The 26,289-nt window shown below is 39.1% G+C and overlaps 1 protein-coding gene across 6 annotated transcripts in view; it reads left to right on the top strand.

Moving 5' to 3' along the window:
- LOC122637149 (probable JmjC domain-containing histone demethylation protein 2C) overlaps window positions 1-24,968 on the top strand; it is a 269,736-nt gene extending 244,768 nt beyond the window's left edge. For 5 of the 6 annotated variants that reach the window (XM_043829098.1, XM_043829097.1, XM_043829100.1 and 2 more), the window contains 10 exons: window positions 4,277-4,421; window positions 16,612-16,980; window positions 17,118-19,343; window positions 20,408-20,630; window positions 21,071-21,480; window positions 21,600-21,816; window positions 22,279-22,427; window positions 22,549-23,986; window positions 24,061-24,316; window positions 24,472-24,968. In XM_043829098.1, the coding sequence (XP_043685033.1) occupies window positions 4,277-4,421; window positions 16,612-16,980; window positions 17,118-19,343; window positions 20,408-20,630; window positions 21,071-21,480; window positions 21,600-21,816; window positions 22,279-22,427; window positions 22,549-23,986; window positions 24,061-24,316; window positions 24,472-24,787 (5,749 nt within the window). In that variant the 3' untranslated portion in view covers window positions 24,788-24,968. The remainder of the gene's footprint in view (window positions 1-4,276; window positions 4,422-16,611; window positions 16,981-17,117; window positions 19,344-20,407; window positions 20,631-21,070; window positions 21,481-21,599; window positions 21,817-22,278; window positions 22,428-22,548; window positions 23,987-24,060; window positions 24,317-24,471) is intronic. The other variant, XM_043829099.1, reaches the window with a different exon arrangement.
- The last annotated feature ends 1,321 nt before the right edge of the window (window positions 24,969-26,289 follow it).

Here is a 26,289-nt window from a genome sequence, read left to right as displayed (position 1 = left end):
CGAATGTTCCTTTCCAGACGGATTTCAAGGAAACTTTTTGAAAAAGTCTAACTTTTTTTTCTACCTCTACATTTAACAACACTAACCTTGTCCTCTCCTCTCTCTCTCTCTCTCTCTCTCTCTCTCTCTCTCTCTCTCGCGCGCGCGCGCGCATCGTCTTCCTATTTTCCATATACAAGGAAAAGAAAAAAAAAAGAGAAAGAAAGAAAGAAAGAATGATAGAAAGAAAGAAAGAAGAAGAATCGAGAGATGACGAAGGTCACGAAAAAAGAGAGACCGAAATAGGAAAGGAACTGAACTGGTCGATGGCGCTACTTTGAAAGGAAAGAGAGGAAAAAAAGAAAAATAAAGAATAAAGAAAAAGTAGTCTCGCGGCACAATAGTGCGTAGTCGTCGTCGGTCGTCGTCGTCGGTCGAGCTTGGCCGGTTTGTCTCGAGTCTGACGCAAGTATACACACACGTAAGCACGGAAAGAGGAGAGAGAGAGAGAGAGAGAGAGAGAGAGAGGTAGTCAGACATATACACAGAGAACCGGTATATATAGCGTGGATCTGGTTGGTGAAGTAGAAGAGCATGTTGGTCGAGATCTCTCGATGAGCAAAAGAAAGGAGACTGGAGGCAGACCTGCCCGTAGGAAGGATGCATAAGTCCTTTTTTGGTGATATTCGCCGCGTGTTGCTTTGAGTGAGCGAGTAAGAGTCTTTCTCTCCTTCTCTCTCTCTCTCTCCCCCTCCCTCCCTCTTTCTCCTTCTTTCTCTTTCTCCGGTTTGTCCGGTCTGCTGCAAGAGCGACCGGATTTTTCAAAGGTTTACCCGCAGGCCGAACCTGTCCTTTTCCCATAGCAGACTGGTTTATCGACTGGCATGCCAAGCACTGCCGGTCTCTGCTCGATTTCTGAGCGAGCTCTCACACACGAAACGTACGCGTATGCATCTACACGCGACGGGCATACTTGTTTGTATAAGATTATATACACGAGGTTTGTCGGAAAAGTATGCGTATGCCAGCCCATGTGGCGTGTATGTACGTGTATATACGTGTGTATGTGTATTTATGTGAGTATATAAGAGAAAGAAAGAGAGAAACGAGGGATACGAAGAAGAGGCGTGGAATTCCTGTCCGGTCGGCCTTCGACCATCTTGACTGGCGATTAACCTTACTAAGGAAACTAGTAATTTTGCGTCCTGCTGGACGCATTTAGGGTCACGTTGACCCCCATGTGATGCAGCGCTCTCGCATCGGTATTTTCGAGAGAGAGAGAGATAAAAAGGTTCTTCTCGTGCTTTCCCTTTTTTTTTTTTTCTTTTCTTCTTCTTTTCTTCTCTTTAGCTTTTTCTTTTTTCCCCCTCTTTCATTCGAGCGAATAATAAGCGAGGTTTTTGACAAAAGGAAAATCTCTTTCATCTTGCTTCAAATATGTTCATAATACCGTGTAACCTTGAAATTATTACACGTATTCTCTGCTGATGCAATACGAGAAGTATTTTTCAAGTTCGATTTCATTTTTTGCTCGTGGAAATTAATTCGTTAATTCCTATCTACTTACCGACTTTTAAGTTGAACTCGTTACGATCGAGTAAAATTTACAAATTACACGAATTAAATTAAAGGGCGTTAACTTCGACGATACTGATGAATAAAAAAAGAAAGATGGAAGGAAGGAAAAAAAAGAACAAACGATTTTTTCCGAGTAATCGATTCCATCTCCTACTGTTTCCGTTTTATCGCTCGTCAAAGTCGATTTTTTTTTCTTTCCTTATTGTTAGAAAAACACGTCTCTCATTGTTGTTACGCGATAGATAACGTGGTTGAATAATGCGATGACGTTAATTAATTAAGTATGACTTGTAGAGCTCACACGTGTAGATAGGTTTTCCCGTTCGTGTTGTGTTTCACGAAACGAAATCGAGATAAGCGAATATAATGACTCTACTTGTCTCTCTGTTTCTCTTTCTCTCTCTCTCTCTCTATATATATATATATATATATATATATATATATATCTTTCTGTGTTTTTTTAATGCACACATAATGCAGATAATCTAACGCAACGTGTGCAAGGTTCACGAAGAGACTTTACTAAGAAAGAAACTTTACTAAGAGAAAATAAAAAAAGAAAAGAAGAGAAGAAAAGAAACAAAAAAAAAAAAGAAAATCACCGCCGACTCGCATAAGTTTCCGAGATATAGCAATGCCAGAGCTCCGGAAAGTGAGGTACGCTTTCTTGGAACGCGAAAGGCGATGTAACACAGAGGCGAAGCAGTAACTCGCATTTGCGGAACGCCATCTTCCTCTCCTTCTCCCTCTCTTACCCCTCCGTTCACTTCCCCTCTTCTCTCTTCTCCTCATCCTCTCCATCGTTTCCCTTCCCCCATACCACCGACTCCTGCATTCTATGGTCGGTCATGAGAAGCTCTCTCGGAGCAGGAAATAACGCGGTGAACGTGCGTCTCCTTCCTTAATGCCACCAACGAGCGTGCGAATCTTCTCTTTCACTTTTATCGAATTAGAGTAGAATGATGATGATGATGATGATGATAATGACGATGACGACGACGACGACGACGACAACGACGACGATATTTGTTTTCTCTTGAATATTTTTAACTAATCGGAAGATGACAGAATTTTCAATGACTTTACAACGAAGCGCTTGAATGTTGTATTTCTTTGAGGATAGATGATTTTTGAAACGTAACAAATTAAAAGAGAATTATTAGAATCGAATGTGGAATCTGTTTGATTAGAGGCGAGTGTAATTACAATTTCTTTTTCTTTTCTTTTTTTGTTTGTTTGTTTGCTTATTTACTTATTTTGTCTTCTTTTTCGCGTATCTAGAAAAAATTATATAAACGTGAAAGTTATTACTTTTACCGGTACAAATATGGTATAGTAATTATTACTTGTACCAGTATACAATTATATTCCACTAGGTATTATTTATAGGTGCTAGTAATTTAAATGTTATAAGTTGTTGGTGTAAATGTTGTATATTATAAAGTAATATTTATTTCAACTTACAATGTATTACTAGTTATACTATATTACATATGTATATATATATACACCTATTTGTATATATATATATATATTTTTTTTTCAAATTTATTCGCTGTAATACTATTATTTAATATACTTCTCCATGTACAAACATACAAAACATTTATATATATATATATATATATTGACATATATTTTAATAAAATTTAGTATAATGCTGTAAAAAAGCTAGTCACGTAAAACGTAAATACGTAATACGTCTCGTACGATTCTTGTACGAGTACGTCGACGAGAACCTGCTTTTTCTGAATATCGTCTATTTGTGTTTCTTTCTCTTTCTCTCTCTTTTCGCGCGTGCATTACACACGAAAGTCGCGTTATGCGTTCACGTTATTAGCTGTTATCGTGGCGCGAATTCCGCGCGCGTGCATTGTAAGGTCCGCCGACCGAGAATGGAGATAAACACGCGCCTTGTCCGCTCTCAGCATAGTAGTACATATAAATAACTTGCGCAAGCGTTAATGAATGCTTATCTCCTTCTCGCGCCTGTTAAAAAGTCACGACGTTCGTATATATGTGCATCACGGCGCGCGTGTGCGTGCATGCCTACGTATGGAAGCACACACTCACCAGTTTTGCGTTTATTATCGTCTCTGCTATTTCTTGTGAGAACACTGGACAAAGGAGAGAATGAAAGATGAGCCCGTAGATCATTTAAAACAACAAATTTTTGCAATCCCGTTTTTAGATCGTATTTATTTATTTTTTTTTTCTTTCTACGTTAAATTAACGTAGAAACAAACAAATATACATATGTACGTATGTATGTGTGCGCATTAGAAGAGTTATTTTATAGTTTTTAAAAATGCTTTCATACTGTCTACAAATATATTAATATTATATGATATAGTATATATTACATACACTCACGTTGTATCAAAAAAAAAAAAAAAAAAAAAAAAATTATACATCTTTCAAAATTACAAATATAATTTCTTTGATAATAATATTAGATGCATAAATTAATCGAAGAATCAATCAAAGAAATTTGTAAAAAGTATTGTATCGATCAACTTCTAATCCGTGGAATTAAACGAATGTGGAAAAAATAAAAGAAAATTTCCAAGTTCCTTAACGACAACCACAACAACAACAACGACGATGATAATAATAATACTACTACTACTAATAATAATAATAACAATAACAGCGATTCAACGCGTATGCCCTTTATATGAATCCTGTTTCTAACGTCCTCTATCTTTTTTGCTTTCAGGGAACGTCGCGAAGCGGAAGTTCGTGAGTTGGAGAAACGCGAACGCGAGGCGAAGATGGAACGAGAGAGGCTGGAGAAGCAAAGGGCCGCCGAACAAGCGGTTCACAAACATTTCGAGGAGTCCCTTAGGTTGGCACAGCAAAAGGTGAGTTCTCAATGCCATCGTCGATCGATAAAAATTCGTCCGAAATTATTAACGACTCGATTCGTTCCACGATATAAAATATATTCGTTCTATCAAATAATAGCCGTCGGAAAGTTATAAAACTCGGAACTTCGGAAACGAATAAGAGCGACAACGAACAATAAATAAAATAAAGAGAGAGAGAGAGAGAGAAATAAAGATAACAGGACACATGCGTACGTGTCATTGAGAGAGCAATTTTTTTCATCTCTCTCCTTTGATAACCCCCACAAAACACGACGATAACATTTCGACTTTAAGCGACGGCCCGATACGCAATAATAGTAAACGCTTGAATTTATTTAATATATCGATTAAATTCAATCGGAACGAGCACTCGATAGTAGAAAGTGCATTCGATTTTTTCTGCTGACGTTACAAGAAACGGACAAGAAAAAAGGAAAGAAAGAAAGAAAGAAAGAAAGAAAGAAAAAGGAATAAGGAAGGGAGAAAGAGATCCTTTATCCTCATTATAAAGCATTTAAAAATCACGGACCTTGCTCGTTAACGAGCGTTAAGTTTAACAGATTATACCGCATCGTCGAATATCATGAATTATACTTGCTAGTACTCTCTCTCTCTCTCACACACACACACACTCTCTCTCTCTCTCTCTCTCTCTCATTCTCTCTCTCCGTTTCTCTCCTTTTATTCCCTTGAAAGAACGAGTAGAAACGACGAGTTTTAACGGGCGGTATGCCGTTTTCCTTCGCTAATTATCCCATCCATCGTTCCTTGGTCCCTTCGTGAAAGGAGCTGAGTACAGTGACGTATAACGGGTTAATAACGAGCGGCTCGGTATTACTCTCTTTCTCTCTCTCATGGGATCCACCTACACGCGCGTACACACTCATACGAAAATATGGACCGACCCTTTCTCCCATCACGATAGTTATTTTTCAATTCGTCGAGGGAAATTATTCGAAGGGATCGATTCGATTAACGTTCGCGAAGAAAAGGGAGTTCTATTCGAGTCACCCTTATGTTTAGAAACGAAAGTTAGAGAGAGAGAAAGAGAGAAGGGGGACTGGAAAAGATCCTCACACATTCTTACATACGCTCGCACATACATACACATTGATAGCTTTCTTTTTCTTCTTTCTATGCTCCGGTTGTTGACGCGGAGTAGAAAGAAAAAGGGAGATAAGGGTGGTTCCCAGACACTAGATACTAACGTAGTGGCAGGTAGGTTTAGTAGTGGGGCCAAGAGAGGTAATCGATGCATTCCAGCACCTGCCCTTTGTGCGCGTTACGCTCCTGACAGCCGGCCAAAACCTGCCTCCGACTGTGCGTGCACCGGGTCTCCCCCTTTATCTCCCCCTCCCTTCGTCCTGCTCCCTACTTCGTCAATCCCACCACTTCTCTGTTCTCTGTGTTACAAACGCACACACACACACACACACACGCGCGCGTGCGCGCGAACAGTCGTTCTCAACCTAGAATGCGTTCTCTCCATGTAGATGTCGAAAACAAGGAACGAATAGTTCGTGTTATTTAAAACGATTATTCATTTACTAATTTCCAAGAGAGATAAAGAAAAAGACAAAATGTGTTTTATGTAAAACCGATATGTATATATATATATATAAAAAAAAAAAAAGAGAGAGAGAAAAAAGTTATCGACTTATCGGTCGATCGTACTCGTATATGTAAATATATGTATCGATATGATAACGAAATTTTCGATATTAGAACGAAGTGTCCGTATAACTCCACTCGAGAATATAAAACAAGAAAAAAAAAAAGAAGAAAAATTCGAGGAAGGGTGATAAGGCGTAGATAGAGATAAAGATCGTGTTGGATCGAGATGAGAGACTCTGTTCGCCGAATAACTGCGTGTTGGTACACCTTGCGAGTGTACCAAGAGAGGGAGAGAAAGGTCCTTTCAGGTTGCAGCAGCCAACCAAGCAGGACTCTCTACCTATCTACCTACCTACCTACCTATCTACCTACCTACCTACCTGGGCCTTCTTACAAAAAATGTCCTGCAGTCGCTCTGGAACTTTCGGTCGAGCTCTTTTGCTAAAGTTAACCATAATAATCATAATTATAATCGTGATCATCGTCGTAATTATCATTCTCGTCGTCGTCGTCGTCGTCGTCGTCGTAGACTTGAAATTCTCGCCTTGATGAAATAGCGAATAAACGCGCGATTATTACGAACGCAACAACGATAATTTCGATAGCGCGTCTCTTATCAGCGAATGTTTGTCGTTTCTTCGCTTTAGATAAGCGACACTGTGTGCGTGTGTACGCGTACGTACGTACGTGCGTGCGTGCGTGCGTGCGTGCGTGCATGTATGCCGTGCATGCGTGCGTGTGCGCGTGTCTCTTCGTTTCTCCCGTTAACTTCTTCCTATGCTCGAGTCTCTTCGCTATCGATTATTGAGAACGCGACGAGTGTCGTTGAAAGATCGAGCTAACTCGTTGTTTTGTTTTTTATTTTTCTGTTTGTTTCTTTTTATTTTTTATTTTCTTTGTTTCCTCCTTTTCTTTTGTTTGCCCTATACGATCGTGCGATGATCGTTCTTGATCGATCATTTGATCTTGGAAAAAAAAAAAAGTGTATAGAGTGGGGAAAGAGGGAGTGAGGGAATAAAGGTAGGGGCTACGAAGAAGATTGAAAATTGAGATTGCGTCGTCTACTACGTTAGAATGCATCGAGATCTCGCGCGAGTGAGTGTGCGCGTAAAATTTTATTCCGAATAACGGATTTTATCTGAGATGGTTCGTCGTAATTATCTCGTTCAACGTTCGAATGTATATCTTCACGAAGAAGAAGAAGTTTCTGGAAGAAGAAGGATCGTGAAGTTGAGTTTTTAGAAGATTGAAAAAGAGGAAACGTCGTGTCGAATTTTTTTTTTTGGGTGAGTTCGATTCGCTATGAACGATCGCGCGTTTAAGTATCATACTTCGAAAGCTTCCTGTTCTTCATCTATTTTTTTCTTTCTTTTTTTTTTATATAAACGTATTTGCGCGTTATTTTTATTTTTTTAAGAAATTATGATCTATGTTCAACGTGCGACGTTGAGTCATTATCGTTTTGCGTGTTACAATTTTCTTTTTTCTTTTTTTTCAATCTTATCTCTTTCCTCTTATCTTTTTCTTACTTATTTGAATATATTTACTGAAGTTTCTAGTATCTATATAGGATGAGTCAACGACATAGTATTAGAAATACATTATAATTCCGTTTATTCAAACGTGTCAGGGACAAATTATTTCGAGTTGGTTCGTTCGTTGGAATAATTTAAAATTCGCAATTCGATCGATGATACGATAACGGAAGTAAATATCAAAGATTTTAAATACTTCGAAAGGGTGGAGCAGCGCGATAATTATGAGCTCGATAAATCGTTTTAAACGATTAGTCGATCAACGTTGAGTCATTTAGAAAGTACGTGTGTCAGTATTTTTTGTCTTTAGGAAAAAGGAAGAAAGAAAGAAAGAAAAAGGTTCGTTAACGTATCTACGTAAAATAATGATGCGGAAACATTTTCCTCTTTATTTTCTTTCTCAACTCCGTCGTGTACATTTATTCAAAGCTTCTATTACATAAAACCGGTCAACGACGTAGTGTTAGAAATACATTATAATTCTCTTTATACGAACCAACAAAACTTTTCGAGTTGAATTCGTCGGAATAGTTAAAAATTCATTACTCGTCGATGATAACTCGAACCCGAAGAGGTAATGGTGCAGGGAGAAAGGAGGGAGATAGAGTGGGTGGAGATGGGAATGGCTCGTAATTGTGGAATCTCGTTCGAGCAAAAGACGATTAACGATACGAAGAAGAAGAAGAAGAAAAAGAAAAAGAAGGAAAGAAAGAAAAAAAAAAGGAGGTCGGGCGATAGTGTAAGTGGCACGCGGAGTTATGCGATCGTCTACGTTGATCCCGAAACTTTCTCGTTGTTCATCGTCCCGAAGCTGCATGGTATTTCTCCCCCTTTTTCTCCTCACTTCCTCCCCTCTTTTCCCCTTCTTGCTTCCCCCACTCCAATTCCTCTCTTTCTTTCTCTCAGTTAAACAACGGTTCGTCCTTTCCGCATGCACGCGCGTTTATAGTGGGTGCGCGAGCGCGCCTTCCAGGCGCCATTTGCAATGCAAAACTTGGCAGCACGAAGGTCATTAATTATGCACTCCACGCCGCGACGGGTACGCAACAATGGGCTCGACTGTTTTCGTTTCATGGTACGACATAAGAGAGCACCGGCTCGCTTCGATGTTCTACGAAAGAGAAAGAGAGAGAGAGAGAGAGAGAGAGACCCTCTCTGCCATCTTCCCCTTTTCTTTTCTTCGACGTCCATTCCATCTATTATGTTTTCCTTTTCATAAATATTTCTACGACGATCGAGTCTCTTTTATTAATCCAATTCATAAATACATATAGTAAACAAAAAAGATAAAGAAAAAGAACGAAAAAAAAAAAAAAGATATTTTTGAGCCATTTTTTTGTTCTCGTTTTTCCATTTTATAAAAAAAAAATCTTATCAAAGTTTCCAAACATCAGGCCTTGCGATATAACAACGATCAATACGATTTTTCATTTCGGTCAAAGTCCCCCGAAATGATCAACGTTTTAAGTAATCCGTATTTTCTTTGACAAAAGATCACCAACCTCTGTTACATTTTCATCAAAATAAGAGGACATGAAAAGCATTCTTGGGTTCCTTGGGTCTTTGGTATGTCCTTATTGATAGGATCAAAGGGAGAAATCCCATTTCTTTCTTTCTTTCTTTCTTTCTTTCCTTCCTTCCTTCTTTTTTTTTTTTTTTTGAAGTTCGAACTAAGTATGAGATGAGTTTCCGAAAAGTTTTTATTTCGGAATGACTCAAGAACGACCGTTAGGTCCCTTCAATGGTTTTTGTTGTCCATCGAGTTCGAAGAAAAGGCAAGTTCTTCGTTGACGTACGATATATAGATTCTCCTGATACATGGTCCTATGTAACCGATATTTAAAATCTTTAGGAATTCTTTTTTTTTTTTCTTTTCCTACGTTAATCTTCGAACGCGACAAGCAAGAGGAGTCTTTCCTTTTTCATTTTTTTTTCTTTTTCTTTTTTTTTTTACAACTCGGACTCTGCAGTCCACGCCTTCTGTAATCCTTAGCGCGCGAAGTTAATTACCGAGTCTAATCCTCTCTTGGCAAGCCGATGCTTTTACGAGCATAACTCGTCTCTCTGTTCGTGACCAACACGCCTCCTCTCTTTCTTTCCAGCCTCTCGTGAACTCCTCTTTGCAACGCTCTGAGACACGCTGCACACACACACACACACACACTCATACATACACTGTTCATACGTATTCACAGTTATCCGTGACGTAATGTAAGCACCAGCAATCTCTCTCGAGTGTGGTGGAAGAACTACAGCGTGAGATTCGACATTCACTACTTCGAAAGACCGAACGATACGAGCAAAACTACTCATCATCATTTGTATTTCAAAATTACTTATCGGCTTTGTAACTGTTTGAGAACGTCAAAAAAAGAAAAAGAAAAGAAAAGAAGGAAAATGATTTTGCCCTTTTGAACGTAACGTAATGACGAACACGATCAACTGAAATTTATTAATATATGAATTAGAGGAATGATTTAAACACAGATAGCACGTTCGATCGTTTCTGTTCTCTCCAATTCCTCGATCTCCTTCTAATTAAACGAGATTCGTTAATCACACGTTGCAATCCTCTCAACGAACCGTCAGAGTCATCGAACATTACCAACTATTCCACCAAGGTCGTTGCAAACATATTCAAAGGTTAGATAGGTTATTCCAGTTCAAGTCCACGTACAAAGGATTATATAAATCCAAAGCGATAACAAAAGAATTTTTCTTATCCCGTTGTGCTTGTTCCTTGAATCGTTTTATCTCTTTCGACAATTTTTCAACGAGTTCTCTCTTTCAAATATCTTTCTATTGTAACAGACGAAGGGTGATTCTGGTCTCTCTGAAAACCCTTCCAAGAAAGTTGGACCCCAAACGGCTCGACATTGCCCTCCTTTCGTTCCTTTTTCACCTGCCTACCTTTCAAACAAACACACACACAAAGAGAGAGAACACACAGAGAGAATATGTGACGTATCCTCGTAATTGGGAAATAAATTGTCGTGCGAGTGAACAGTGGAAGACGAAGTGGGGGTAGAAGGTAGGTAGGTAGGTAGGTAGGTAGAGAAATAGGGAGGAGGTCGCCATTCTCGAGAACGTTTATCCAACGAACGTGTAATAACGAGCGGCTGAAAGTCCGAGAATGAGAAGGAGAAGGACAACGAAAAGAGAAGTATGTAAACGAGCGCACTCTGAAAATGTATAGGTACGTACGTGTATAACTTTCTATCTGTGTGTCATTGCATCCATGTTCCCTCTGTTCGTGTATATGTGAATGTGTGTGTTATACGAGAATATAAATAATTCATGACGTAGTAACGGTGGCGATGCAAATGAAGGAAAATGATGTGCTGCTGGTCCCTACGATCTTCGAGGAACCAACCACGAATGTAACGTACCTCCTGCCATCTCCTTCGAGATGGCCTTCGATAAAGTATTTCTTCTTCGAGTGACTACCGAAAATCTTTGCAAGTCATTTTTACGAGAAAGGGCAAATTAGTTTTCTTATACTTATATATATATATATATATATATGTATTTTTTTTCTAATCTTTTTTTTTTTCTATACGAAAGTATCACAGTTAGTTTATATTAAAAAAAAAAAAAAATTAACGTAGCCATATGCTATATATACAATATACTATATATCGATATATTATAGTGATAATACTGTAATAAATTAAATCCGACCATTGTAACCATTTGCTATACAATTTCTATCAATGTTATATCGTTAACCATTTACGACTAGTTATTTAATTGTATTAATATAAATCGTGTTATAAATTTCGTGTTGAAATAATTTTTGTTAGACGCAAAGAAAAATTATAGGATAGTTGGTTATAACAGCTGGTACTAGCATATTTCGCAGAGGGCTAGATTAATGATCTTCTTTCAAAAAGCTGGCCCTGCTTAAAAGTCCAACTTCTATCGTAAATCTTAAAGTTGGCTTTAAGAGTCACCAAGGATAGGTCAAGTTTCACGTCAATTAACGAAAGACAAATTTATCCCGATGGTATATCCTCATCTTACGAGTTATACCTTCGTTCTGTCTTTTTTTTTTTTTTTTTTTTTTTCCGACACGAAATGCATGCAATTGCCATTTTGAAAAGCGTTTGATAGAAATTGAATTTTTTTTATTCCATTCGAAATCCTGCACGATTGTAAATGGATGTCCGTAGTTTTTTCAATTACATTAACAAACTATATACGAGCTAAATCGTATCAACGACGAAACAAATACCGTCAAAAATCAACAAAATTATGCACACAATTTATTTAATATAGCAGAAAGTTCATTGCCAACAATTTTAAAGCGTTTATCTGAAAAATGTTCAAAATAGTATCTATTATTTTAAATACTACGTTAGAGACGAACCGTGGATCGAAAATTTAATTTTCTTTAATTTCTTTTTTTTCTTGATCTTTTCTTTTCCACAGTTCTTTGCAAGTTCGACATTACTCATAATTGTCATCTCGATCCATCGTTACATTTTATGCGCAGTCTCTGCTAAATGATGAAAAGTATTACTTCTCTTTCTGTCTCTTTTTTTGCTTTTTTTTACGAACAGTTCAAGTCTCAGCAGGTATTATCTTTCAATTCGATGAGACGAAGCGCGTGACGAGGAACGAAAATACGGAAAAGTCAGCAGATCTCTTTCTTTCTTTCTCTCTTTTTTTACTTTTTGCTGACTGAGCAACGACGTTACATACATGTAAAAAAAGAAGAGTAGGAGAAGGAAGAAGATGCTCGAGGAGTATAGCGAGAGCTTTGTCAGCACAACTTTGTTCTTGCTTTTCCTCTTAATTCTTTCTTTCTCTCTCTCTCTCTCTCTTTGTCAATTTCTCTTTCTGTCTTTCTCATGTTTTCAATATTTCTTATGAAATTCAATACGATCTCATTTTAGATGCAAGAAATAAAAATAGAAACAAAAAGAGGAAGAGAGAGAGAACTTTTGCAAAAAATTTATTTTTGTCATAAAATCGTTCTTTTCATTTTGCTCGTCGCAAAACGCGAAACACGCTTATCCATCTAATCTTCCATTTCAATCAAATTATTTATATATATATATATATATGTGTGTAGGAGAAATTAATTTTTTATAAAGTTAATAATCTAATTAATAAGTGATATTAATATGTGCATATATTTACTTTCATTACAATATTGAATTATATATAATTATATATCCAATTAATAATAATATATAATTCCTCCGAAACATATAACTTTTTCCTTTTCTTTCTTCACATTTTTATCGTACGTGTCATTTTGTTTGTCGAACAAAACGAGCAGACGCGAGTTTAATCAAAAATCCGTCTTCCTAAGCGATTAGACGCGTGTAAATACCAGTCCCTCTTTTTATCGTTAATAGACTATCTACTCAGCTGTAAAGAGAATGAGAAGGAGATAGAGATAGAGAGACGAACGCGGCCCAATTCCACTCGTTCCTCGTTTCTTATCGCATTTATCGTATTTGCTATCTGTTTGCCCGTGACAATAATACGTTTAATTCTTCGATATACGTAAATGGTTGTACGTATGTTATGTACGGTATATACATATATATATGTATATATAGATATAAATGTATACGCATGTAGCGATAAAGTATCGCAGCTTAGCTTCATTTTTGCAGTTGAATTACGAATATATAGGACACCTGTTTTGTCTTTCAATTATTTTTTTTCTTTTTGATTTTTTATTATAATTATCACTTTTTATTCTTTTCTCTTTTTCTTTTTTTTTTCTTTTTATCTATTTAAATTCCTTAGTCTTTTTCCTCGAAGCGAAAAATTCATGGAAGAGGAAATTCTTCCTATTTGTAATCTAAGAAACAAACGAACGAACGAACGAACGAACGGGTATATATAAATATGTATTCAAGGATGGCAAGAACAAGATCGCAAAATACGTTTCTTGTAACGCGAACGACTATGCGAGGCGGTTGCGAAGGTATGCATAATTAATATCTCTCTTACGTCTTATTATCCGCGCTTTTCCCTGATTATCACTAGCGATATCGCACGGCACGTTGTTCTAGATTTTCTTGTTCGAACGTCTACGTACTTCCCTTTTAAAGGTGTACCGTTAATCATCCTATTGTATCGAATTTCCTTTTACAGTTTTTTTTTTGTTTCCTTTTGCCTTTCTTTCTTTTTTCTTCTTCTTTGTGGTACAAAGTATTACATTAAAAAGTATCACGATTGAAAAAAATCAAATAAAAATTAGTTTTTTTTTTTTTTTTTTTTTTTTTTTTTTTCATTGGTAATATCATTTTTATTATTTTGTATTCGTCAATGAAATTTCGATCTATACGAATCTTCCTTTACATTTCTTTATAAATAAAAAAAAAAAAACTATTAAAAGTGATTACGATTGACAAGATATAATAACAAAAGAGAGAACTGTTTCTTATAGGCAATACAAATTTAATCATTTTGCATTCGTCGATAAGATATTTCTGTCAATAAAAAATTTTGTTTGTTTGTTTATTTTTTTGTCCTCTAATGAAGTCAGAAAAATGATTCTCGTTAAGTGAAATACCATTTTGATAATTTTATATTGGTCAATAAAATGTCTCTCTCTCTCTCTTTATATATATATATATATATATAAATCGATTTGCGATTTAAAGAAGAGAAATGTCATTGGAAGGAGGTTCGAAAGCGATCGATGATCGTCGATTATATATCGTTGTTTACTCGATAGCAACAAAGGGAATTGCGAGAAGTTGAGACGATGTATCGCGTTTCTACAATATCGCTTACGATCTATGTCACATTGCGAGTGTACGTGCACGCCTGGCAGAAAGGCTTGGATCCGGTTATAAATCAGTACGATAACGGCTGGGTCTCTACCGCTCTTATTACTCGCGATAAAGGCTTGTTTCCCTATCGGCAAATAAAGCTTTTATCTCGCTTTCCAATAACGCGGAGCCTCCGCCGTTCGATGACCGATTAATCGAACTTCTGATCTCTATTCGTCGTTTGAATGAAGGATTTTTGTCGTTCGATTTTTTTTTTTTCCTTTTTTTTTTATTTTCTTCCATATTACCGATTCATCATTCTCCTCGGAAAACGAACAAAACGTTCTATTTTAGCAAATGTCATAAAAAAAGAGAGAAAAAAAAAAAGAAAAGGAAAGTTTAGTGTTAGCTTCATTTATCGTCATAATCGATCGGTAGTACAATTTTTTTCTATAAGATATAGATCTCGCATTTATTGCGAACATTTCTTAGTTGATACTAAATAGAATAAGAGAAGAAAAAAAAGTTAATATCGTACAATGTCCAGGCGTGTTTCTAATCGCATAAAAATACTTTTCAATGGTAACTTCTGATTTCGTTGAAATCAGTTTTATAACGAGATACTCTCGCGCGAATCGTTCCCTCCTCCTCCTCCTTCTCCTCCCCCTCCCCACCTCCTACCCCTTCCCCGTCGCTTAACAAGCCTATAAAAATTCCTTGATATTTGAATCGCTGGATCGTGTCACGAGCATTTAACCGTCATATACCATATATAGCCGTGTGATTACGAGGCGCTCGAGGACTTTACTCGAATGACTCAGACCGACTTGTCTCGGAGTAATCGATGCCGAGAGCGAGTTGTGTGCTTTACCCTTTTCCTGCACTCCTAGTATTTCGCAGTCGAATTCATAAAAAGTGATATAAAGAGAAATGAAGAAAGAGAGAGAGAGATAAAGAGAGAGAGAGAGAGAGAATAAACTCGGTTGAGAGTCATTATTTATCAACCGGAAGCGTCCGTTCCCGCGAGAGAGTATATATCCTCCCTGATGAATATAAAAGAAGAAGAAAAAAAATTTCATTTTTGACCTCGCTGAGAAGAAGAAGAAGAAGAGGAGGAGAAGGAGGAGGAGAAGGAGGAGGATAAGAGAAAAATGCGACCGACATTAATGTTAATTAAGTGAGAACTATTTTTCTATGTAATCGACTAGATACATCTTCTTCCGCTTCGTTCGGCAGCATTAACGAGCACCTTATATAGCCTTCTTTGTGTTCGGACTCTTTTTCAGCTTGAAGAGCTTGGTATTTTTTTTTTTTTTTCATCATCGTCCATATCTCTCTCTCTCTCTCTCTCTCTCTCTCTCTCTCTCTCTCTCTCTCTTTCTTTCTCTCTTTCTCCGTGTGCGAGGATGGACGCGTGTATACGTCGTTCGAGCTCTCATATATTTACTCGTCTCTGCATAGTATTCGACGACGACGATGAACGGTGACGCGGCAGCGAGGTAAACAAAACGTGGGTTGACACTTACTCGCGCTTCGATTAGCATAGTAAGCCTTCGTTGAGGTTATAATTAGATTTACGCTTTTGTATAAGCGTAAGTCGAGAGCATCCTTCGCATGCTGTTTTTCTCTTCGAGCTTTTCTTAACAATTAGTAGTCGTCGTTTTCTCCCTTCTCGGCCGACCACAGGCCCTCTTCCTCTCCTATAGAAATCCCCTTCGACCTTGAAACGCGAAAAATTAGCATGGCGTTTCTAACGTCCGAACGCGTTAAAATAGCGCGCCCAAAAAGGTACGTTCACCTGTGAAATTCAAAGTTACCACGAAGTCCTTGAATTCGTGCGGTCGCTCGTTTGCATAATCTTTTCTTATGAGGAGCGATAACTATGCGAAAAGAATAAAACGTGTGAGAACGTTAGAGAGAGGGAGAGAGAGAGAGAGAATCGCGGAGTTCTTGTTAGTCTCTTTCTCAGCTCGTTGCGAGCGCCTTGTGCAAGAGGAAAACGGGTTTTGCACGTATAGATGGGCATATTAAAGAACTTAACGACACGATGACACGCGTACGCTTACACGAACACCACGTACACCTGTCCACGTTGCAAGTTTCTTGCGGCTTCGTAACGCGCGTAACGTAGAAGAAATTGGATAAAATCGGCATGTAAATTGTGATCTTCGATCGATTAACGACGGTAGTAGTATCATCGATCGATACGATCGCAGGAACGAATCGTTTCGTCTGCTCGCGTAAATCGCTTTTGCCAATGAAGATGAAAGTGATTGGCAGTATTGATTGAAGTAGGTGTCTTATATTCCGCAGAGAAACTTGCAGTCGGCCTCGATGGCGTGGAACACTTTTATACCTCTCCCACCGCACGGAAGTAGAAGCCACGGCGGTCCGCATTCGGGAATGACCGCTCACGCTGGTCACCATCATCCTGGTGGTCCCGGTGCGACTGCGGCGCATCCGGTAACGGTGGCGCAACAGCAACAACGTGAACGCGAGGAACGCGAAGCGAGGGAACGAGAACGGGATGCGAGGGAGAGGGAACGGGAAAGGGAACACCTGGTAGTCGCCGAGAGATTGCATAGGCAAGCCGAGGCTAGAGATCACGTGGCTGCTCAACAAAGGGCGGCTTATTACGCTGCCACAGCACCACCGGCTCAACAGGTACCTTTTAATCTCTTTTACTCATCCGCTTTTCTTTCCCTTGCGATCCCTTTTTGAAAGTTCTAATCTCTATCTGGAAGAGGAGATATCTGTTCGAAGCGTTATATATCATCGGTGGTGGTCCATCTACTTTTCAGGTGTCCCGACCATCGAGCGTACCTGGAAAAGTCGAGTACCCACCACCACCGGCACATTCTAGGACGTCGAAGTCGTCGTTGCCGGTCGGTAGTCTTCACGAAAAAGCACCGTCAGTGGTGGGTCCGTCGCACAGTTCGCTTCCAAAGGCTGAGCCTAACGTAAGTCTCTTCAGTTACTCCACGTACCAGCCGCAGCCGTCGTATATGCATGATATCAAGGTAAAGAGCGAGCAGCTCGGACAATCGGCGCACAAAACGTTACCGAGCAAAAGTGGCTTGGCCGGAGGACTCGAAAGGGATCACCACGGTAGGGAGGTACTGCAAAACCCACCTTCCTTGCTATCCGATCACAAGAGTTCCGTTATCGTGAAGAACGAGGGCAGAGAGTTACCGAAGGGTCCACCACCGCAACAGCACTCGCCGAGTCCGAAAATGATGCCGTACATGAACGTTCAGCCGGTAACGCCGCAGCACAAGCAGGCTACTTACGAGTACAGGAGTCCAACGCAAAGTCCTCATCACCTTCATCACCTCGACGGTTTACAAGGGGCAAAGAGCATACCGCAAAGCCACCACAGAAGCGGGAGTAGCGGCGGAGGTTCTACGACGACCTCGCAGCTACCACCGAGCTCTCACGGTCATCCACCGCCGCATTCGCACAACCGACAGTCACCTCACGCTCAACATCCTCATCAACCGCCGCATCCATCCCCGCCAGAGCCGCGTTATCTGAGCAGGTCCGAGCCTGGTCTACCGTACGCCACGTCGAAATCATCCTATCCTTATCCGCATCCGCACCCACCGACGGCTTCGCCGACTTCGCATTACGCCGCTCCCCCGGCTGTTTCGAAACCAAAAGTCAGCAGTCCGGCGCCACCGCATATATACGGCAAGCCGAACTCCGGTATAATGACCGGTACGCCGGTTTGCAGGGCTTCGGAGCCCGCAGTCGCGGCACCGATACCTTTAACGTCGAAGGCCGGTAGCTCGCCTTACCAGCAAGTGCCTCATCACCATGGAGCGCCGCCACCTCCTTTACCACCGCCGGCTCACAGTAGCAGATCCGTCTACGACAACAGAGGTTTCGCTGGTTCGATGCCGGCCGCGAAACTTCCACCTCCACCTCTTCACGGATCACCACCTACGGCTGCTTCGGCACCGCTTTCGAGGCCAATAGTTCATCCCGCTCACCACGGTAGCAGTCCCCATCAACAGCCCGGTCAAACGTTGCAACACGCTCAACCACAGATCGCTGCTTCGAACTTCCAAACTCAACCACTCGATCTTGGAGTGGAAAGATCCGGTTCGCCCAAGAGAAAAGCCCCGACCCCGCTTTCCTGCGACAACGTCAGTGGTCAGCCGGTTTCCTTGGAGGTCTGTAAGAAACGACGAACGGAAGAGCCACAACCGTTGTCCCTTCAATGCGTCGGCCCACCCGTTTTGTCTAGGGTGAGCGAACCTAGTCCTCTCATCGCTTCGGCCGCAACTTCTATCACGACCGTCGTTAATACCGCGGCGTTGTTGTCTCAACCGAGCGACACCCAGTCTTCTCAAGAACGTACCGTTGCGGCTGAAAGTCCAGCTCCGAGAACAGCCAGCGGTGATGGCTCGGTTCGGCCGGCCAGTACCGGCAGCGTTAGCTCCTTTAATCCTACCAACGTCAGCGCGGCACCGAGTCCAGCACCTATACCAAGTCCGGCGCCATCAATGGCACCCAGTCCAGCGCCGAGCGCTCCGGGTACACCTGCCAAAACTAATCCTACCACGGTCGACAGCGAGAAGTCGGAAAGTCCGGCACCCAGACCACCCAGCAGTACCAGCTATCCCGTTCACAAGCTGAAAAAGGCTTGGCTTCAAAGGCATTCGGGCGAAGACGGCACGGAGGACACCACAGGCATGGTTGGAAGTGGTTCCTGCGTTACGTTACCTCTCAATATTTCTCAAGCACCGTCGCAGCCGCTCAATAACAAAGAACGCGAGCCAAGCTCGAACTCTAGTAGTACGACAACGACGACTTGTTTGCCGAGCGCCGTTAATTCCATTTACAATATCGGTAGTATGGCGGTGAACAGCATCAACAAGAGCAAAGTCACTGCGAAAGGAAGTCGTAAGACAACGAACAAGGAACCTCTTAACGGTCACGCCACGGATACGAAGAATCTTCAAGAAGACTCGTCCAGCAGCGACCCTGAACGAAAGTCGCCGCCGAAAAGAAAACCACCCAAGGTATCTATCATCTTTACGTTGTCGTTGTTTGTTTTTTGTTTTGTTTTCTTTTGTTCCGTTTCTTTTTTTTTCCGAACAATGGTCGATAAAACGTATGCTTTTTCAACTACACTTTATTACGATTATCGCGTTTAGTTATGCATTAGCATGGAATTGTGTAATAGAAGTTTAAATTTTGTAGTCGTAGGTACATTTTTTCTCAATATTTTATACGAGTAGTGCATGATCAAATTTTACATGTTTTATATATATTTTATATATATATATATATATATATATATATATATATAAAGAAAAGAAAAGGTAAGATTAATATATTCCATAAAGATTTATCAGGCGCACTTCATAGAATTTTCGTGTTTCATTAGATTCGTTTTCCGTAATTTATCGCAATACGAAATCGAAAATTTGTATTTCGCAGACCGGAAGAACAAACCGGAAGGTTTGTCTCAAGTCTTCGTTGCGTTTAAAGTAATCTCTATGGGCGACGCCATTTTCTTGTGAAGCTCCGGTGGTGTACGTGATCTTCGAGCAGTAGTCGTCTTTGATGATTAAAGTGTAATTGATAAAGAAAATAGTATTAAAATAGTTTCCAGTGCTTTCCAGTATCGATGATAACACACGATATATAATTTTTTTTACGAACAAATATGGTAATCTACTGGAATATAGCAAATTATAATACTGCACTTATAGCCATTTTACTTAACCTCCATCATGGACTATTCTATTTTACGATGGACTTTTCTCGTATTTCTTACTTGAGTATAATAACGAAACACGATTACTTTGGAACTTGTTATCTGATATTACGTTTTATAGTTCTTTTCGAATAAATCGTTGATCGGTCTTTTGGATCTTTTTTTCAGAATTTAATCACTTTAATGAATGATTAGATAAATGTCTGTGCCTTGTGAAGTGTTCCATCATTTTTTTTTCGTATATTTTTATCAGTCGTTTGACCCATTTTCTATAAAATACTTTTTGTATTTAGTGGCTTTACGTAATTGCAGCTACGAAAGCATGAACTTCCTGACTACTTAATAATCTGTGCCCTGTGGTAGGTAAAACGAAAGAAGGGGGCTGCACGGAGGCAACAAACTGCCGCGGAAGATCAGCGGAGACACAAGGAAGAAAAACAAAGCGTAGGGGCTGGAGCAGGAAGTGAGTCTAGCAACGAAAGCGAAGCTGGATCAGCTAGTGACACCAGTGAACAATTGGGCTCTGTTCAACCTACTTCCAGAGTGCGACATACCACGGCCAATTCCAACAATTCCTCGGGAAACGGTTAGTTGACGTAGCTTGTTGTAAATGGACTTCCCATCAGGTGAACTAACTATTCACTTGCAGGGTAAGTGATACGCGTTTCATGATCATACATTTATTCCTTTCTTTAAAGCTGTATGGGAAGTCAAAAATAAGAAGCAAAATGTTTACGTTTTCAATTTTGGTAATTCTATCGCATATTCTATACGTTTTTACCCTCTTCTATCAAAATTTAAAAGCAGTTTTGCCAATATACTTTTGCTGATATGCGACGTCAGTCCCCCGGTGGGTCTAAGTATACATGATGAAAGTTAAAAGTTGATAACCGTGATATACAAATATATTACAAAGAGCTTTTTAACACTGATATTGCACAATATTAGTTGATCTAATTTATTGTTTTCTTTTTTTTTTTTTTCCTGATAAATATTACTACATTATTACCGTCGTTTTCTGCATAGGAAATAACAAAGACCTCAGGAAAAGAGGCAGAAAACCAAAGACTACTAAAGGTAATGATGCAGGAGGAGAAGATCAGCAACCTCGTCAAAAAAAAGAACGTAGAGATGAAAGCACAAGTGGGGGTAACAATGGACCCGGAGGAAGTGGTGGAAGAGGAGATCCCTTTCGAAGACCAGCTGTGTCACAATTGAAGAAGACAGGTGAAAGCTGGTTGCAAGACGATGTTTGTTTCTACGCTGCTCCAAAATTAGCGAAGTGTCGTGAATGCCGGCATGCTCTAACTAACGGCCTTAAAAATCTTCCTCAAAATGTCTTCTGTAGATTCTACGCATTTCGCAGATTACGATATACAAAAAATGGGCAATTGGCTATAGCGGGATTTAGTGATCCGCATAAAGATACTTCCGAGGTAAATTTTTTTTTATATCATTGTCTCTACTTTTACATTTCAGTGCACTTTCTGAAAATTTTATTCATCATCCTTCTGCAGGAGTGTGATTGATAACGGATACCACTGTGCTGTTGCAGGAAGATCTACGCCTATGGTTGCCGGGAAAAGATATTCAGGACTTGGGCAATAAAGATGAAAAATCTGAAAAGAACAATGAAAAAGATAAAATGGAAAAAGTGATCAAGGGAGATCTAGATTTAGAGACAGCACATAGACTTCTTCGACAAGTTGGAGATCAATTTTGTGATCTTTTGCACCAAGAGAAGGATGCACTTCAAGAACACATGGCAGAAGGTATTATTGTGTGTAAATAAATAATTGAATTTTAATCATGTATAAATAAATATAAAGGTAATATCATGTATAAATACCTGTATTTATAAAACGAGATGAATTAATTTATATATTAATAAACAAATAAAAAGAAATAAAATAAAAAAGAAATAGAAAAAAAAAATAAGATAAAAGGAAATTACAAAAGAAATAGAGAAAAAATTAAAAAAAAGAAAAGAACGTACAGCAAATATATATTTGCATGACATTGTTGTATTTCACGTACATTATGTCAGACGTTAATAGAAACGTTGTTTCTTTTTCTTTTTTTTTTTTTTTTCGAATATTTTTTTTATACGTTTATATATTTATATCGTGTACTTTCCAATGTAGTAATCATACGAGAGTATTATTGAATTATTAATTTTAATTTGTTCTCATGTTTACACGCTTTATGTATTTTTTTTATTTTATTCTGCATAGTGAGTTCGGGAATTACAGACGGAACGGTAGCATGGAAACGAGTCCTGCCAGGTGTACGAGAGTTGTGTGATGTATGCGAAACGACACTTTTCAATTACCATTGGGCTTGTAGAAAATGTGGTTTTGTCGTATGCATCGATTGTTACAAGGTAAAGACGTTTCTTTGTAACATGTAATTTTGTAAAAACTTAATGTGACGTTACAAATGACATTACAATGGAACTTCTTGTACGATCTTATGAATAAATAAAAATATTATTTCTTCTTCAGGGACGTAAAAATGGAACGATTAAGATCTGGGGTGAAAGTGGCAAAGACAGAGATGACTTTTCATGGTTATTATGTACAAACAGACAAGCTCACGAGCCCGAACGACTTATGCTCACACAAATTATAGCCGGTGATAGTCTCTTGCGACTTGGGCAACGTCTTCATGATTGTCGATCGGAATGGGGAATTCCTCAGCATTGTGGTTGTTCGTTCGTTTCGCCAGGTCAGCCAAACGAGAGTTTAAGAAATTTAATAAAGGGCGAGACAGTTCCCATTCTTAATGGAGGTATCAAGCAAGAATCGAAAGAGGAGAAAAAGATAAATGAGTCTAACGGAGCATCGGAGAACAAAGTGAACGGCGAGGATAAGAATTCTCCATTGAATTGGCTAGCTGACGTGGCGTTGCAGAATCAGGATAAAAACGAAAGTGGATCGAGTTCTGATTCCGATGAAGATCGCGAGGGCAATTATTCAACCTTGAGAGAGTTATTAATTAGACCATCACACAAATCGAATGGTAATGGGTCTAGATCAAGTTCACCAACAAATAACGCTGGCAATACCAATCCTGCTTCTGGTACTAACGCTCCAAACAATGTCACCAAATCTGGTAAAAAGTCGAAAATGGATACGCTCGATGAAGTAATAACTAGCGTGATAGAACACACCGTAACGAAAGAAAGAGAAAGTGGATTGGACGACGACGAGAAACCAAGAGAATTGAAACATTTTGTACGAAGATACAAATGGACTCAGAGAGGCCGAGAACCGTTACCCATCAGAATAATGACGTTGACGGAGAGCAAGAGTATTTATCCAGACGTATCACATTCATGGCTGTGCGATGGTAAATTGCTCAGGTTAAACGATCCAAACAATCCAAACAATTATAGAATTTTCCAAGATCAATGGAAGCGTGGACAGCCAGTGATCGTCTCGGATGTGGCTAAATTTCTGGACATGGATCTTTGGCATCCGGATTCCTTTGCGAGAGATTTCGGAGACAAAAAAAATGATCTTATAAATTGCATGACTGGAAACTTGGTGCCGAATCAACCGATGCGTAAATTCTGGGAAGGATTCGAACACTTTTCGAAACGACTGAAAGACGAGAGGGGAAATCCTATGCTTTTGAAATTGAAAGACTGGCCACCCGGCGATGATTTTGCAGAATTGTTGTCAACACGTTTCGTAGATTTAATGAAAGCTTTGCCATTGTCGGAGTATACGCACCGACACGGTAGATTGAATTTAGCGAGCCATTTACCCGATTGTTTCGTAAGACCAGATTTAGGTCCTAAAATGTATAACGCGTATGGTTCGGCGCTTCATCCGAGCAAAGGTACCACAAACCTTCACTTGGACATCTCCGATGCGGTCAATGTCATGGTATATGTCGGCATACCTAAAGATACTGATAACGACGAACATGTCAAAGGTAAGTCGACGTCTCTCGCAACAGAATTTAATAGTTTCAACGGTGCGTTACTTATTTTTTATTATATATTACAGAGGCATTAAGAGCTATAGACGAAGCAGGCTGTGATATTCTGACGCGTCGTCGTGTTCGCGAACGCGGCGAGGCACCAGGAGCATTGTGGCATATTTATGCAGCTCGCGATGCAGATAAAATTCGTGACTTATTAAATGCCGTTGCATTAGAACGTGGCGCACGTTTAGAGCCTCATCACGATCCGATACACGATCAGAGCTATTACTTGGACGGGCCTCTGCGAGAACGATTATATCGCGAATATGGTGTCGAGGGGTAAGTTTTTTTATTTCAAGTTTTTCCTTCAAATTTTTCCATTAAATATTCGAACGTAAAAGTCTAATGAATTTTCTTTATTTTTTTTTTTTCTTTTTTTGTTTTTTATTTGTTTGTTTGTTGATTGTTTTTTTTTTTTTTTTATTTCCTCATAGATACTCTATCGTGCAATGCCTTGGAGACGCAGTTTTCGTCCCAGCAGGTGCACCGCATCAGGTCCGAAATCTTCACAACTGTATCAAAGTCGCCGAGGACTTTGTATCTCCGGAAAACGTTTCACATTGTTTCCATCTAACGCAAGAATTCCGCGAATTATCGGATTCCCATACAAATCACGAGGATAAATTACAAATTAAAAACATTATCTATCATGCCGTTAAAGATTCTTTGACCGTATTAGCAAATGCCAAGGAAGAGACCCTTTCCAAAATGAAAACCGGTAACGAGACGAAAATTAAAGAAGAAACGTAGCCATAGGCCCCTCACTGTGATCGTAAGATCCAAGAATCATTGCATTGAATATAAAAGGTCTATTTGCTTCGAGTTTTAGAAGCTTTTAGAGAGAATGAGAGAGAGAGAGAGAGAGAGAGAGAGAGAGAGAGAGAGAGAGAGAGAGAGAGAGAGAGAGTTTTTAAAAATGTCAAGCACATTTTAAAAAGGGCGAGAGAGAGAGAGAGAGAGAGAGAGAGAGAGAGAGAGAGAGAGAAGGTTGTCGAGAATAATGCACTTTGAGGAGATAGACATTGTGGGTGGTGTAAGAATTTGTTGTGATATTTGACGAGTAAACTCGCGTTTAATTTTCTATATAACATTGGCTGAGCCAATCGAGGTTATTCGTTATTTCGTTTGACTTCCGTTTCCTTTTTCTTGTTTATCTTTCTTCTTTTTTCCCTTATTTTTTATTATTATTATTATTTTTTTTTTAATCCCTCTTTACCCGTTTCCCTTTTTCCTTCTCGAAAAACGTTGTCGATGGATATGAAGTCCTTAAGTTTTTCATTGAATTTTATATGGATCGGTCAAGACGAATGCCCGTGTCCTCTTTATGATTGTGATACCAACAGGACTTTGGATCATACGTTATTTGTAATTAATTATATCGTGCCTGTATTCAATACACACTGTCTATGTCATATATAAATGTAGATAATCGGTTATCGTATTATAAGATCCTAACTAGAATCTGTGAGAGATTTTGTCTAGACTTTAGAAATGATTGCTGTTGCTGCTGTTGCTGTTGCTGATGATGAAGACTATGATAATTATGATGATGATGATGATGATGATGAGGATGAGGATGATGATGATGATGATGATGATGATGATGATGATGATGCTAATGATGATAATGATGATGATGATGATGCTGATTATGATGATTATGATGATGATGATGATGATGATGATTATGATGATGATTATGATGATGATTGATGATGATGATGATGATGATGATGATGATGATGCTAATGATGATGATTATACATACCTTTGTGCAATTAGTTTGTCGATTAAATTGTTAGCTGGCTCGGTGAGATTACTCTTGAGTTTCATTATCGTGTGCTCCCATCATAATTCGGTGCTTTCGGTAGTGGATGATATCTATCTTAACTCAACGAGATCAATTGATCACATTTTCTCGCTTCTCTATATTGTGCTCCATATATATAAAAAAAAAGTATATATATATATATTATATATATACATATATATATTATATATATATGACGGGAACATGATAATAAAATACTGCCTAATTGATTCACTTTTAATGCATATGTACCATCGATCGACAGATTGCGTACATCTGTGTGTTTATTGTGCGGCCGACGTTACATCGTGTTTGTACCTGTTTTCACAACTTGTGTCGACTAATATACACCTTACTTTAACGTAAAAGTATGCCGATTGAAGAAAATACAGACTTTTGACAATTATTATTCGCTTATTCGAATATATATATATAAAAAAAA

Source organism: Vespula pensylvanica, chromosome 24 (assembly GCF_014466175.1).
Source record: "Vespula pensylvanica isolate Volc-1 chromosome 24, ASM1446617v1, whole genome shotgun sequence".
NCBI classification, from domain to species: Eukaryota; Metazoa; Arthropoda; class Insecta; order Hymenoptera; family Vespidae; genus Vespula; species Vespula pensylvanica.
This window is presented reverse-complemented; position numbering and strand designations above follow the sequence as displayed.